Consider the following 15,600-nt stretch of genomic DNA (forward strand, 5'->3'; position numbering starts at 1 on the left):
ACATCTACCATTAAGTGGGCTGGGCTGATAATTACTTCTCTGTGTTCTCACAGGCATGGCTGGCATTTATTTATATGTGCAACTAGGCCAAGACTTGCAAAGGGACAAGTGCTCTATGACTTCAGAAGCGGGCATATTAAAAAGTGAAAAGCTACGCACACCCCTGTTCTCAGTAGCCACTGTGTCCAAGAATGTAAAGACAGCAATCAGTCACTGGCACACACAGGCTGGCATGGCCTGAATGGCTCTGGCCTTTGGTTGCAACTGAGTCTGAAGCTTTGCCAGCTTGAAGGGAACTGGAACACATTCTAGGTTCTTTCTCCAATTTCATCTGTCATTTACAGATGCGCAGAGTACCTAAAAGCATACAGTTATCAGAACCTGCAACACTTGGGGCAAATAAACAGAACTGCCAGGATTGGATAATTCATTTTAAGGCACAAAACCTGTCAGTTCAATCCTGTATGGATCTGAAGTATACAGTGACCACTTTCTTCCTATTTTAGGGGCTTAGTAAACGAACACCAACTTAGTAACATGAGCTAGGTGGTAGGACTTGCTTGAGACTTGCTAATAAGTTCCCAAGAGTCTCTGAACTCTCACATGGATTCACTGCATATGGAGTGCACTGTGTTTCTTCTCTACCGACTAACTTGGTGCCTACCGAGCAGTAAATGGAACTGAAGAATGATGACGTCTTCAGGCTGATTTTCTGGGTGGCAGCTAGCTCAAGTATGGAAACTCTTTGCTGGGCTTGAGGCTAGCATGCAAGATGGTTCAGGTCTATGTTGTAGCAAGAGCTCAGAGATGATGACTAAACAAGTTGTTTGGAAGCCTCCAAATTACACATTGACAAGTTTCTAGTTTTTTCCTGTGGGCTTACCAAGGAACTAGTTGTATGTAGGAAGCTACTTACCTAGTTTAAAATTTAAAGATTACTCCAGGGTGTTTTAAGGTCTGTATTTGCAAGAAGAGGAAAGGGTTAATTACCTAGGAAAAGCTACTTTCCCAAGACTATTCAGAAGAACACAAGCTTTGACCCCCTTTGATAACTTTTTTCCAAGCCCTGACTCCACGGAATTATTCTAGGTTAACAATGAGGAGCTTTCTGCCTTTCTTAGCTTTGGGAACCTTCAAACTCCTGGCTTTTCTTTTTCTAGTACACTTTCATTCTCTTTTGTAGCTCTCTTCCTGAGGGCAACACTTCTTGGGACAGTGTGCATATGTATGCAACAGTTTACAGGGGCTCCCTGTGTAGCACTGTGAGGAAGACATGAGTTCACAACCCTTAGGACTGGTTCCCTCCCCACTCCAGCACTGCCGCCTTCTGTTGCTGACCCCACAGCCGTCAGATGACATCCACACAGCGTTGTTTCCAAGCAAGCCTGGCAGTGTTTGGGGACAAGACTACACATTTCCAGATCTGATTTACAAACAGCTGGAATGCAGAAGAGAAATCAGAACCATCCTTTGCTTTCTGTGCTGTGAACTGGATTCTAATTCAAGATCTGTGGCTTTCGAAAAAGATAGTAGCAGGAATTTTCCAGGAAGATATTTCTCTGTGAGTACTAGAAAGTCTAATTTACTGTACTAAGGACTCTCTAGGTTACTCACTGACTACAGATGTTACTGTCTGAAGATTTTATCACTAGCTTTATGACCCAGAAAACAATTCAGTCACTTGGAATTCAATCTTAGTTCATACTCTTTCAACTTTTAAAAATCTCATTTATTTATTCATTTATTTTGCATGTGTGTGCATATGTGAAGGGTATTTATGCATTTACTTTGCATGCGTGTGCATATGTGAAGGTATTTATGAATTTCTTTTGCATGCGTGTGCATATGTGAAGGTATTTATTCATTTCTTTTGCATGCGTGTGCATATGTGAAGGTATTTATGCATTTCTTTTGCATGCGTGTGCATATGTGAAGGGTATTTATTCATTTACTTTGCATGCGTGTGCATATGTGAAGGGTATTTATTCATTTCTTTTGCATGCGTGTGCATATGTGAAGGGTATTTATTCATTTACTTTGCATGCGTGTGCATATGTGAAGGTATTTATGAATTTCTTTTGCATGCGTGTGCATATGTGAGGGTATTTATTCATTTACTTTGCATGCGTGTGCATATGTGAAGGTATTTATTCATTTACTTTGCATGCGTGTGCATATGTGAAGGTATTTATGCATTTCTTTTGCATGCGTGTGCGTATGTGAGGGTCCCAGTCAGCTGTGGGAAGCAGTTCTCTACTTCCATCACGTGCATCCTGGAGATGAAGTCAGGCTGTCAGCAAGCTGAACCATCTCACCTATCCTAAATTAGAATCTTGATGAGACATTTATATCACTACATTATTTTTATTTAAGAAAACAGGGATATCAATTAGTTAGTGGCAATAAAAGCCATTTCTAATATTCAAAATGTATCAGAAATTAACCCCACCCCAAACCTTGGGACGGGGTCTCACTATGTAGCTCCATCTGACCTGGAACTCACGATGTAGACAGACTGGCCGTAAACTCAAAGAGACATCTTCTTGCTTCTGCCTCCCAAATACTGTATGAAAGGTGTGCACCACAACCCTAAAAGCCAATCATTAGCACACATTTCAATTTCAACAGAAAGTCAATGCTATTGATGGAGGTAGAAACAGAAAAAAAGGTTGGCTAAAAATACACTAAAAAGAAAGGGCAACAGCAGATTTACAGTGTGGTGGCACACTGATCTCCATGAGCTGGCTTTCTTTCAGAACCTCTATTCTGCCAACAGTTCTATGACAACTGTTTCTAGGACCAGGAAAAGAAGCTAAACCATGCCTCTCAGTGAAAGTTGCCAAAGCTGGGATCACACCCCCAAATGAAAATGGCACACGCATTTTACAGCAATATCTAAATGTTATTACTTCTTTACCAATATACATCTTTAATCTCATTACTCTCTTATCATAAACAGGAGCATGTATGATTTACAATGATTTGACTTTTTTTTTAAAGCAATACAATAGTTCTAAACAGTGCCACAGAAAAGTCTAGGAAGTAATGAATAAAGTTAAATTAGCCAAGGAAAATAAATGGAAACACAATTCACAGTAATTGGTGAGTAGAATGAATTTAAGGTTAAAAAGTCATCTAAAACTAAAATCTGAGAAAGCATTTAATTATGAAAACAAGGGCATTTGGTGATGAAATCAATACACTGCAATAACCACACCCCAGAAACAAGCAAACTATCCGTATTCAATTCTAATAGTGAGCTCCATATAACTTCAACAAATTTGGAAACTCTGACCTTCAACTGACACACCTATATAGAGAAGATTTTATATAATATATATAACATATTTATATATATATATATATATATATCTGACATATACTAGAAGCTTTGGATAGCCAAGTCATTTCAACATTAAGACAAATTACAGAGACTAAACCACAGTCAAAAACCACATACAAAAATTAGCATTATTTGCCTAATACAGAAAACAAAAAATTGCATTAAAGAGCCCAACAACTTAATCTGTAAGTAGTCATATACAGACTTCAATGACATATCTCCAGCAACTATAGAATTTTTATTTTTCTTGTAGAGCCTGCACATCCTAAACCACAGACTAGCTAAAACTTGGTGAAAATCCAGGCAAGATTTTCTGCAAAAGGATGAGATTGTAGACGAGCAAGGGTTTTTAAGAAAGCAAATGTTAGGAAGGGCCTCTTTAAAGGGCTCTGTGACTTTATCTAAAGTGCACACTATCATGACTTCCTAAGAAGTCACTTCAAACAAGAATTCCCAACTGTCATATTAATACTCGGTCAGCTAAGATTTTCACACTTATTTTACTCAGAAAATGACTCACAATTATCCAACAAAACAATTGCAAGGTAACATATGTATATATATCATGAAATTTAATGTAACTCAGAGAATAGCAATCAGGATCATTCTTTTAGGTACTTTTTGACTTATTAAGCAGCAATCTCAATCTCTCACTAAATGGGTAAGGTTCTCAGCTACCTTTTATCTGTACAGATTTTAAGCCTATTTTGTCACATGAAACTGTTACTGTGTATTTCTATATAACAATATTTAAGGCAGATGTGGAGAGAGCCAGTGGAATGACAAGCTGCCAACACTTACACACAGAATATACATTTCACTTGATGTGGTTTTACAAACAAACAAAGCACTGGGCCTTAAATCTGACACACTTGTCTACAACAAACCAGTGACTTTACTTTCCAATATATTTTATGTTTTTACTCCCTGGATACAGAATGGTCATTTTAGTAGAAATGGAAACCATATCAAAAAGGGTGACTTTGATAAAGGTTAATATTATTTGTCAGCTTTAACAACACAGAGGTGGGAACTCAACTCTAAATTACTTTGTGTGTGTACAAACATGACATATCTCTGAATAAAACCAACTGGCAGCCAAGTAAAGTCTCATGCTATTTCATAAATAAAATGCAAATGCATTTGTGAAATGACTTACAATTAAAATGCTTACAGAATACAAGGGTGAAAGTAGCATCAGGTACCTATAGCTTATTTCTGATCGAAAGCCATATATTCTACTCGAGAAAGGGAGATGGAGGTGAGCCAGAAACTGGGGATTATGTCAAGGGAACAGTTTTCCACTAACTAATGTGTCTAAAGCTAAGTGTCTTAATTTGGGACTAAGCTAGAATATGAAAGAAATTTTAAGTAGTAAAGCACAAATATTTGGTTACTTAAATATTAACTTTATTGTTTAAATTATGATATTCTGCTGTTACTCCTTATGAAATAAATATCTATACAAGTTCTAAATCTGGGTTCTGATGTGAAATATGAGCAACATGTCAATCTTGGTCCTGGACATATAAAACTTTCTGAAGTTATCCCTGGCAGTGCCCCCAACTAAATCCCCAAGGCACAGATTCTAACTTGACTAGTCATCTCCTCAGTTAGTGAAAGCATCTCACTCAGGCAACTAAGTAGTTTCCTATGACCCAACCACATAAACATGGTAGTGAAAAATGAAAAGTTCCAAACTAAATAGAGTGAAGAAAGACGGAATTAAAGCAGGCATTATAAAAACAGAAAAGCAGTTAAGAGGAAAAAAAGATCACTGAGGTCAAGAAATGAATGTATTCAAATGACAGAGTCTGAGGAGCTGACGGAAAACTGGGGTGGGCGGGAACTTGCACACACACAAAGGCGGCAGGCGGCAGGTTCCATTTGGCTGTAACGTCGAGGTGACAGGGCTCGCTGTGCTCGGCTACAGCTCTTACATGCTGACAGCTTCCAGTTGAAGCTCATTCTGTCAACTACTGATCTGCATCTGTCTTCAGAAATGAGATCCACCAGGCTACACTATTACTGACACAGCTTGTGTTCTTCGCTGCCATTCGGGAGAATCACTTCAGGAAACTGCAAAAGTCTTGGAATAGAATGGATTTACTCAAGTGTACAGTTAACTGATTATTCTGTATTTATATAAGTTGGTACCTGCTAAACTATACATATTTTTCACAAGGTAAGGTATTGACTTAAATGTTTAATAAATTACTACTGATTGCTTTGGGATGCTTATAAAGCTAAAAAGACATGATTCAATCTTACAACTGGCAAAAATATATTCCCATTCATCCTCAAAAGTAAAACCATGAAGACAGAGGAAAAAGACATGTCAGAGTCTGATTCCTATACGTGACACTTCTGGAAAGTACAGGTCAGTTTTATAGTCACTCACTCTTAATAGCTGGCACGTGGCTACTCTAGATTCTGCTTTGAACACGGTGGGTTACCAGCTGCAAATGGCACACTTTTGGAGCAAATGTGAACACTAGCTAGCCAGATGTAGGTTTTTCATGCCACATTCCACAACACCTAATAGCAAGGTATGTTCCTCTGTTCCTGCACACCCGAAAATGGAACAATGAGAAGGGCAGTTTGTTGTACTTTTCTGTCTAGTGAAAAACTCTTGGTATTATTTTTTTCCTTTTGTCCATTTAAAAAAGTCCCAAGTCACATGCTTCCGGAAATTCTTGTCAGTTGTATGCCACAGGACAACCACAGCCCACTCCCCTTCAAAAGAGCAGGGAAACACATCAGAAAAATGGAGCACAGCTCTGGAACCCACTTTCCCAGATAAAACAGTGGCAAAAAGGTAACTCACAGGAGGACGAGAGTGCTGTTCTGTGTAACTCTACCAGAGGAGCGTCGTACCCTCCCAAAATCCCTACAAACACATCAGTGAAGACAGTGAGCAGGACAGGACCGCTCCTGCTGGTTATCTGTGGGAAACCTCTTCAAGTTTTTGTGATTCAAAGCCACTGGCTACTGTAATAGCTACTACAAAATATCAGTACAGAATACCAATTCTGATCAGGTGTCTAGGTCAATCTTGAGATTTGCTTTTTGGTTGTATGGCAAAAAGTATAAACTGAAGTCCTCTAACCTGTCTATTTTTTAATAGAATACAAGAAAAGTCAATAGTTACACATATTGGCTTAACATACACCAATGTCCCACATAAATATACACCTGTTAAGAATGAAGAAGTAACTAGTGACACCACTTACAATAGTTGTGATGTGAGGAAAAGTAAAAGGGAAAGAGGAGAAAGGCAAACAAAGGTCAAAAAACCCAAAAGTAAAACCCAAATTCCTACAGCACGGAGTCTACTAACAGTGCTGTTTTCCTAACTAAAAATAAATTTTGGAAAGCAAAAAAAAAAAAAAACAAAAAAAAAACAACAACAACAACAACAACAAAAAACCTAGTTTTCACTAACACTTGTTAATTATTAAAGCTGAAGAAAATATACATAATTGAATGGGAAGTATATCAATTTCACTTTATTAACCTAATGCAGGAATATGAGGAAAAGGGGATTGAGGTCAGGTACGAAGGAGAGGGTTAAAACTTGTGATAATAAGGATCCTTCAAAACTCTGATGCAGTCCTCAGTCACTGCGACGTCACCTCTGCCCACGCAACACGGAGCCCCGACTCCTGTCTCCACTTCTGAGCCTAGCAACTCCTCAGCTCGACTCTCCAGTTTACAGTGTGATGAGGTCTACCAGATTGCCTTTCGGAGGAGTCATGCTGTCAGGAAAGAAGTTTACTAAGGTGTCAAAGAGCTGAGTTCTTTGCGCATAGGTGTGATCCACATCTGAAAAGCCTGGAAAAGAAAACAAATTTACATATTATTTCAAAAATTCAACACAAAACAGAAAAGTTAATGTGACCAACATCATGGGAGAATCAAAATCAGGACAGGCTTCAAAACTAGCTAAATTCTACCAACATGATCCTGGTTCTACCAGCTCACAACACTTAGCAATGATTCTCAACCTGACTAATGCTACAACCCTTTAATAGTTTTTCATGTTGTGGTGACCCCCAACCATAAAATTATGTTCATTGCCACTACGTGACTATAATTTTGTTGCTGTTATGCACTGTAACATAACGTCTGTGCTGTGAAAGGGTTATGACCCACAGGTTGAGAAGCTGGGCTCTGGGGGGAGGGAAGGACACAGCAGTGCAGACTAGGCACCATAGCCTCCTTGGCATCCAGAACCAGGTACATCTGTGGGACCCTGTTCACTTCAGACTTCTGTGCAGACTAAATGCAACTACGTGAAAACACCCTAGCAGAAAGACTGTCACTTTAGTATTTAATACTGACTTCTTTCTCATCTCTCCTTTGCTAGATCATTCTTCCCTCCATTTACATCTAGAACATTTAATTTTCAAGTGCACACCAACCAATCCATACTGGTCACTTTGTAAATGATTTCAGCTGTTTCAGACTTCTAACAAACAAATTAAATACTTCTGTGATAAATGATTTTCCTATCACTGAGTGGCTAGCTGGGACAGTTCAGGGAAAACACAAATTGGACTGACGCCACTCAACAGTTTTAGACCCAATCTGTTTTAATCTTGTAAAGAATAGAAATAGAACATAACATTGTCAAGGATACCAGTTTCCTGGAAGGAAATAAACAATGCCTTGAGAATAGTTCATTCCTTTTTATTTTAAAAAATTATTAGTTTTTTTAAGTTTGTGGGGAAAATGTTTCTTCCTTTGAGCTTGGCTTAACAAAGCCTATTATCATATCATAGAAATGAATAGAAGGAAATACTGCAAAATACTAACAAAGCTTATTTGAGAAGGTGAGAGTATAGCCCTTTTTCTTTTATTATGCTTTTCTGAATTTTCCAAATTGCTTTACTTCCAAAACATTGCAAATACACAGAGGTTTTGAAAGTACAACGAGCCTTCGCTTTGATGAGTCTGTTGGTAGTGTCTTGCTGACACATTCTTACTGTGGATACATACATGCCCAACTCATCACCCTTCTGTGGAAGCACATATGGGTTTTGTACACCCTCACCCCTGAATTTCAACTAAGAACAGCATATCCACTCATATGACCCAATCTACATACAACCATCTTCTGTGTGCTAAGGGATGAATCTAGGACCTTGCACATGACAAGTTCTGTCACTGATCTACAGCTTAATCTCCCTAGATATTAAATTCGGGAAACTTAACATTGATGTTTTAATAATCTTTTTATTACTCATTTATCTCTAGGCAAAAATCTAACCCGAGATCACACCCTGCATTTGGATTTGAATCAAATCTGCAGCTTCTCCATCTTTTAATGGCACAGATTACTTTTGAAGCATATAGAAAAGCTGTCTAGTGTGTGCTGAGTCTGGGTTAACTGTCTTGACGGCTCTATGGTCAGACACTGGTTTACGTAATCTTGGTAAAACACTGCAGAAGTGACACTGTGCCGTTCTCAGGTCACCACCTCAGGAAGCACACGGTTATCAGTTTGGCCCATTAGCAATGATATTAACTTTGATCATAAGGTAAACGCAGCCTACGCCAAATTTCTCTGATAAAGTTTTATTCCTACCTCTGAAATTAATAGACTACAAATGGGGAAATTCAACATTTCATAAATACTTTGTTTCTCAAAACACCAGGACCCAGTAGTCATTGGTGGTTTCTTGATGAAAGAGCAATTATATAAACTATTGTGGTTTTCTAACTGTGATTCCTTCTACAGATGCTAACTGGCATTCTGTTATAAAGTGCTCCCTGCCCGTTTGTTTTTTTAAGACAGGGTTTCACTATGTATCCCTGGCTGTCCTTAAACTCTGTCTATAGACCAGGCTAGCATGCACTCACAGAGACCCACCTGCCTCTGCCTCCCGAGTGCTGGGATAAAAGGCATATGCCACTGTGCCCAACTATAAAGATCTCTTCTTTATCTTCCTTTTAAAATGTATTTGTTTGGATCAGTATGTACTTCTGAATCCTTATTTAATGTAAAACTCATCACTGTCACCATTCATTTTGATCGTCACATCATCTCAGATTTAACCAGTAAGAAATCTACCCAACCATTTTTGGACATCTCTTTACTTTCCCATAAAGTAAGATCTCAAGCTCATTCTTACACAGCTCTGGAGTCAGTCATTTTCCCAAGGAGGCCTAATTCTTTGTAGTAGCAAATTATCTGAGAAATCCAAAGTCAGTTACACTAACTGCCAACATATCATTTCTAGGCCTGGACATATAAACTCCACTCCTAGAATCACTTAAGAGATTCAGTGGATGAGGAGACTCTAAAGTTTATCTACCCAGTTTTATAGCATTTAACTGAGTGTGTAGGGCAATGTGTTATGCTATTTTTTTTTGTTTTGTTTTGTTTTACGAGACAGGGTTTCTCTGTATTGTTTTGGAGGCTGTCGGCCCAGCCTGGCCTCGAACTCACAGAGATCCGCCTGCCTCTGCCTCCAAGTGCTGGGATTAAAGGCGTGTGCCACCACCGCCCGGCATGTTATGCTACTTTTAGTTCTCAGAAGTATCTTTACTTTGGTTACATGTACCAATAAGGAAATGAAAACTTATTCCCATCAGGTAGACTATGAAGGGTCCTTGGAATCCTTTCATGCAGACACAGCAGACATATATAGCAGTTTCACAAAAACATTTCAAAGCCACACCATTAAATAAAGTATGCTGTACAGTATGCTTTTACACTAGGTAACAAGCCCAGCATATTCAAAACAAGATGCTTATATATGCACATTAATATAAAATCTTGATTAAAGATTCTATATTTACAAAATCACCTAATTACTGAAATGTATTTGTAATCTCACAATCAAGACTTGTGGCTCTATTGTGAATATTTACAGACAGGGCAAGATGGCAGAGCATTTGAGTTGCAGAAACGTATTCCCAGTAAAGTCTGCCTTCTTGTGTCAAGCCTCAAATTATACAGCTGTCATTTCATGTTGTGTTTGGTGCCACATTTTTTTCCAATTCTGTGCTGTTTGACGGTGACCCCAGCACTTATAGTGGCCTGGAGCTGCAGTCTAGTGTTTCTCAGAGTAAGCAGCCATGACATGCCTTTCAGAGACAGGAGGCTAAACAAGCATCATTCAGGCAAGGGCTCTGGTCCTCCTGACCATGAGTTCTATGTAAATGAATAAATAATGTACACCAAATAAGGAGGCATCAAATAAAAATACCCAAGAGTCAATGCTGCGCAATGATCTGTTGGAGGGACTCACAGAAACTTAATTCTAAGTTTCCCCCAAGAGCAGTGATTTCACATTCACTAACTCATTGTCCCTGTGGTTAGAAGACATAATTACTTTGAAAAATCAGAATCAATTATATCAGCATGTCTCTTTACAAAGCAGTGTTGGGCAGACACACCAGGTAGAGCAGACTGGGAAGCTGTGTAAGGAGAAACTCATGCTTAATCTCAATAGTGTTTTTTGTCCGTCCCCCCCAATACATGTAAAAGGGGCAGGAGTCCAGGACATTCACCGAGGACACAAAGTCTGACAGAGCAGCTCAGGAAGGGTGCTGCTGATGTCATGCCTCTTGCTCTTCTCGCTTCTACTGCTCTGTACTAACCATGACTGAAGACAGTTACTGCTCCAAAGAGACGAGGGTCTCCTAGGAACAAGCTTTGTTTACACTCCTAGGAAAACAAATTGTTCTTGACAAAATCTGTCCTCTGGCAGGGAGCAGGGAAGAAACAGAAGAAAGGAATTAAGCTAGATGGTAAAATATCTGCTGACATACTCCTAACCTATTTAATCACTGTCAAGAAATTCTTGTTTTTATGGCTAAACATTAGCCAAGACAGGTCAGTGTTGACCACCAATAAGTAAAAATAATGGCCCTGGGCTATGGTATCTAAACACATCAAGGCATGAATTCATTTAAACTGATGGAAGGCTCACAATTTGGATATCACTATATCTGCTTCAAAGGATAAAACTCTGAAGGGCATGAGCTTTCTAGCAATGTTTGTACCCAGTTTCTCCATTTATCAGAACAAGGCTGCAATGTTTGGCAGCCTAAAGACATACATAATGGTGTGCACAGTACCTGCTAATTTAGCCTGTGGAGTCCAATGTGCTTGGGAGTTAGGCACTGCCAGTATTCTATTTTTTTCCCCTTTCAGTTTCCTATCTTATCATAATGATCTCAAGCTATTCTGGAGTCAGAAATGAAGACAGGAGTTGCTTAAATCATTAAAGAAGCCTCAATTATTTGTTACAGAAAAGAGAAGGCAAAAGTCCCAAGGAACATGGTTGTTTTTTCCCATCCTAGGGAATAGCACCAAAATCACGCAATTTATGTTTTTGTTTTCTTCTGAGAATTATTCACTTTTAGCAGACAAAAGGACAGCCAATGAAGAAACTAAACATCCCAAGGGTCATTTGATTCTAAATAAAAGAGCAATATTTCTATTATGCACACTGCTGTACAACTCTTGGGCAAATACTAAGAGCACTGGCATCAACAGGATTAGTAAGTACTCATGCAAAATTACACTTCATAATGACAAGTTCAGAGCTACAACTTCTCACGTTTCAAAGATCACTCTTTGAGGCCAAAGAATCTTGAGTTCAAGCCCAGTATGGAACTTAAAAAAGTACAATGTTGGCAAGTCACCTACCATGAATTGACGTAACAAAAATATCCTTGAAAATTTACAGCATAAAAATCTCTGGGTTAGCCGGGTGTTGGTGGCACACACCTTTAATCCCAGCATTTGGGAGCCAGAGGTAGACAGATTTCTGTGAGTTCGAGACCAGTCTGGTCTACAGAGTGAGCTCCAGGATAGGCTCCGAAACAACACAGAGAAACCCTGTCTTGAAACACCCTCCCCCCCCAAAAAATCTCTGGGTTCTGGAAATTCTATTACAGACTTATCAGACATACTTCTATGACAGCCTAGTTTAGCTGCTGTGTGAGTGTGTGAATTTAATGTTTAGATTAGCATATGAAGCAGCAGGCTTCCTCTTGGTGTCTTGGTACATGCTGGGCTTCAGCTGAGGGCCACTCCTCTCGTGCACCTTCTTACCCATGTTCTTCCCGCCTGTGCCCTTGGGCCCCCAGAATTTCCCCTTCAACTTTTACATCACATGTGCTCTCTTACTCCCCACCCCAGCCCTAAAGCCTTTTTCTCTGACTATATTGAAAACTTTTAAAAACATTTATGGATCATTTGCATTTCTTTTGAGAATGATCTGTTCAGTTCATTGTCCCTGTTATTAATTGGCATGATTAATTAATTCATTTATTAGGCTTTTGTGTATGCGTGCTTAAATTTTACAGTTTTTTTTATACATTCAAGTTGTCTAAAATACAGCTGGTAAAGATTTTCACAGTTTACTACGTTGACAGTATTTTGCTGTGCAAAGACTACTTGATGTAATCAACTTTCAATTCTTGTGACCATTTCTTATGCTATTGGGGTTTTATAACTTTAGTTACTTTAATCATCAATTAATACCATTCAATTCCCAACACCACATTTTTTTCAAGTAAGTTATTAATACTAAATAAGAGTACTTCTTAATGAAATTTAAGGGGAAAAATCTTAAGGGAAATTAATTTATCAACCATCAGCAATTTTCACTTCTAAAGATTATTTATTTTCAAAATATTTCATTCCCCACCCTATTTACCAGCTCCTGACACCATATAACTCCCCAAAGAACAAAGAGAAAGCAGCCCACCCCATTAGTGATGATTCCAAAGCAGTGCTACAAAGATTAGTTTATTAGCTTCTAGTGCTTATCAGCCTGAACCAAGGGGCATATGAACTGCAGTCTGTAAGCAGGGACTGATGGATGATGCCCGAGAAGTCACCTTTTAACAACTACTAGAAATTGCAGGTACTTGTTTAACGCACACCTCACCTACTGTTCCATATCAGAAACCAAAATCCAACCAAATGTTAGTGCACAAGCTAAAGTGCTGGGACACTTACCTAGAGCTGTGAAATCTGAGCCAGATTTGAACAGAGCTGAGGCTAGGAGTTGAAACTGTAAAGAAATACAAAAGCAAATTAGCAAGCTGACACACTTAAGAAAAATAACTTCATGATTTTTCATTTATTATAGTCTTTGTTCTTATGCATTCATTGCACAGATATAGTCACCAAATAATGGCAACATACCCCTCCCCAGAACCACATTTAGATTAAAACAACAGCAAGCTGGGTTTTCCTATTTATTTTTTATTACTTTGAAACAAAGTTTTCACTGTGTAGCCAGGCTAGCCTTGAACTCATAAACCTCCAATCTCTATCTTTAAATTTTCAGATAATGGAAGGGAGAGCGAACTGGACTGACATGTAAAACAAGTTTGTTTCTAATTTAAATTTTAAAAAAAGAAAAAATTTTCAGATAATGTTCACACACTAATATTTTGTAAGGCCCAATTGTCTTTTAGAAGTCTGAAATGGGACAAATATTCTAGACCTTTCTTTCCTTTTTTTAATGTGTGTGGATCTTTTGGATGCATGTCAATTTGTGTACTATGTGAGTTCCTGATGCCCATGGAGACCAGAAGAGATGTTGGATGCCCTGGAACTGGAGTTATGTATGGTTGTGAGCCACCATGTAGATGCTGGGAACTGAACCAAGGTCCTCTGCAAGAGTAACAAGTGCTCTAAGTGCTGGTAGTAATCGCCCCAATCCCAATCTATATATTTTTGCTCATATTATTTTATCTCTGCTTAGTTCTCACAGCAGAATTATAATATATTCACATATTCAGGAATTCAATTGATTTCTGAGAGTTTATGTAGAATTATAGTATAGTTTCTTAAATGATTAATAGAATTACTGATAGAGACGCTAGGGCTGGAGTAATTGCTGAAACATTTTTAATTACAAACTCAATTATGTAATAAATATTTTTTTTTATTTCTTATGTCAGTTTTGGTAAATCACATCTTTTAAGGAATCTTCTATGTATCACATCAAGTTCCTCAATGTGCTAATAAGGTTTTTTACTGTATCTTTTTGTTACTGTTTTCACACTGCTGGGGTTCTAGTGACTTTACTTTTTCAGGTTGTGGTGGTTTGAGAGAAAGTAGCCCCCAAAGGGAGTAGCATCATTAGGAGGTGCGGTCTTGTTGGAGGAAGTATGTCACTATGGGGGCAGGCTTTGAGGTCTCTTTTTCTCAAGATTCCCTCAGTGCCAGTCAGTTGGCTTCCTGTTGCCTGCAAGATGTAGGACTCGTAGCTCCAGCACTATGTCTGCCTGCACGCTGCCATGCTCCCATCCTGATGATAATGGACTGAACCTCTGGAACTGTAAATGAGCCATCCCAGTTAAATGTTTTCTTTATCAGAGTTGTTGTGGTCATGGTGTCTATGTTTTCATTTGTTTCTTCATGAATCTTGATAAAAGGTTATCCATTTTATTTACTTTTTCAAAGAACCACGATGATACTTAATTTTTTATTATAGAATGATTTTAATTTCACTAATGTTCTATTTTAGCTTGTTTTTCTTTTCTAACTCCTAAAATGAAAAATAAACTTCACTGATTCCTTATGGAGAAGTTTGAGAGAAATCTGTTCTTTTAACAAACTGGTAAAGTAAACTGAACTGATATATACGATAATTTTAACAGATACCAAACTGTATTACAGACCTCTCTTCCAAGTTTCGCAAATGTCCAACTGCAACCTAAAACCTCAGTTGTCTCACTGGCATTTCAATTGGACATATGCAAAATTAGGCTATCTTAGTCAGGAGCCCTACTGACTCCATGGGAAAAGCAACTTTCAACTCCTCCTTCCTTCCTTCCTTTCTTTCTTTTTCTTTCTCCCTCCCTCCTAAAAAGATTTTATTATGTATACACTGTTCTGTCTCCTGCATGCGTGCCTGCATGCCAGAAGAGGGCGCCAGATCTCATTACAGATGGTTGTGAGCCACCATGTGGTTGCTGGGAATTGAACTCAGGACCTCAGGAAGAGCAGCCAGTGCCCTTAACCTCTGAGCCATCTCTCCAGCCCCTCAACTCAATTTCTTTTAAACTACATTGAAGTCATCATATGTCCATTCGACCTTTAAGTACACTCAGTCTCTATTTCTACTTCTTACCACTCTACTGTGAGCTGAACTACCATAGCGTATTGTTTAGATTTCTGCCACCTCTCTCATGGGTCTTCCTGGCTTTAATCCTTGTTCCCTTTAATCTTTCCCCAATGCAATAGTCAGAGTAGTCTAATTAAAATACAGAGATCT

The 15,600-nt window shown here is 38.6% G+C and overlaps 1 protein-coding gene across 3 annotated transcripts in view; it reads right to left on the reverse strand.

The window, feature by feature from the left end:
• Positions 1–6,825: 6,825 nt before the first annotated feature.
• Mkln1 (muskelin 1) overlaps positions 6,826–15,600 on the reverse strand; it is a 142,512-nt gene continuing 133,737 nt past the window's right edge. For all 3 annotated transcript variants that reach the window (XM_040728738.1, XM_040728737.1, XM_040728739.1), the window contains 2 exons: positions 13,329–13,383; positions 6,826–7,177 (listed from right to left, as the gene is read on the reverse strand). In XM_040728738.1, the coding sequence (XP_040584672.1) occupies positions 7,056–7,177; positions 13,329–13,383 (177 nt within the window). In that variant the 3' untranslated portion in view covers positions 6,826–7,055. The remainder of the gene's footprint in view (positions 7,178–13,328; positions 13,384–15,600) is intronic.

Source organism: Mesocricetus auratus, unplaced genomic scaffold (assembly GCF_017639785.1).
Source record: "Mesocricetus auratus isolate SY011 unplaced genomic scaffold, BCM_Maur_2.0 Super-Scaffold_100019, whole genome shotgun sequence".
In the NCBI taxonomy this organism is placed as follows: Eukaryota; Metazoa; Chordata; class Mammalia; order Rodentia; family Cricetidae; genus Mesocricetus; species Mesocricetus auratus.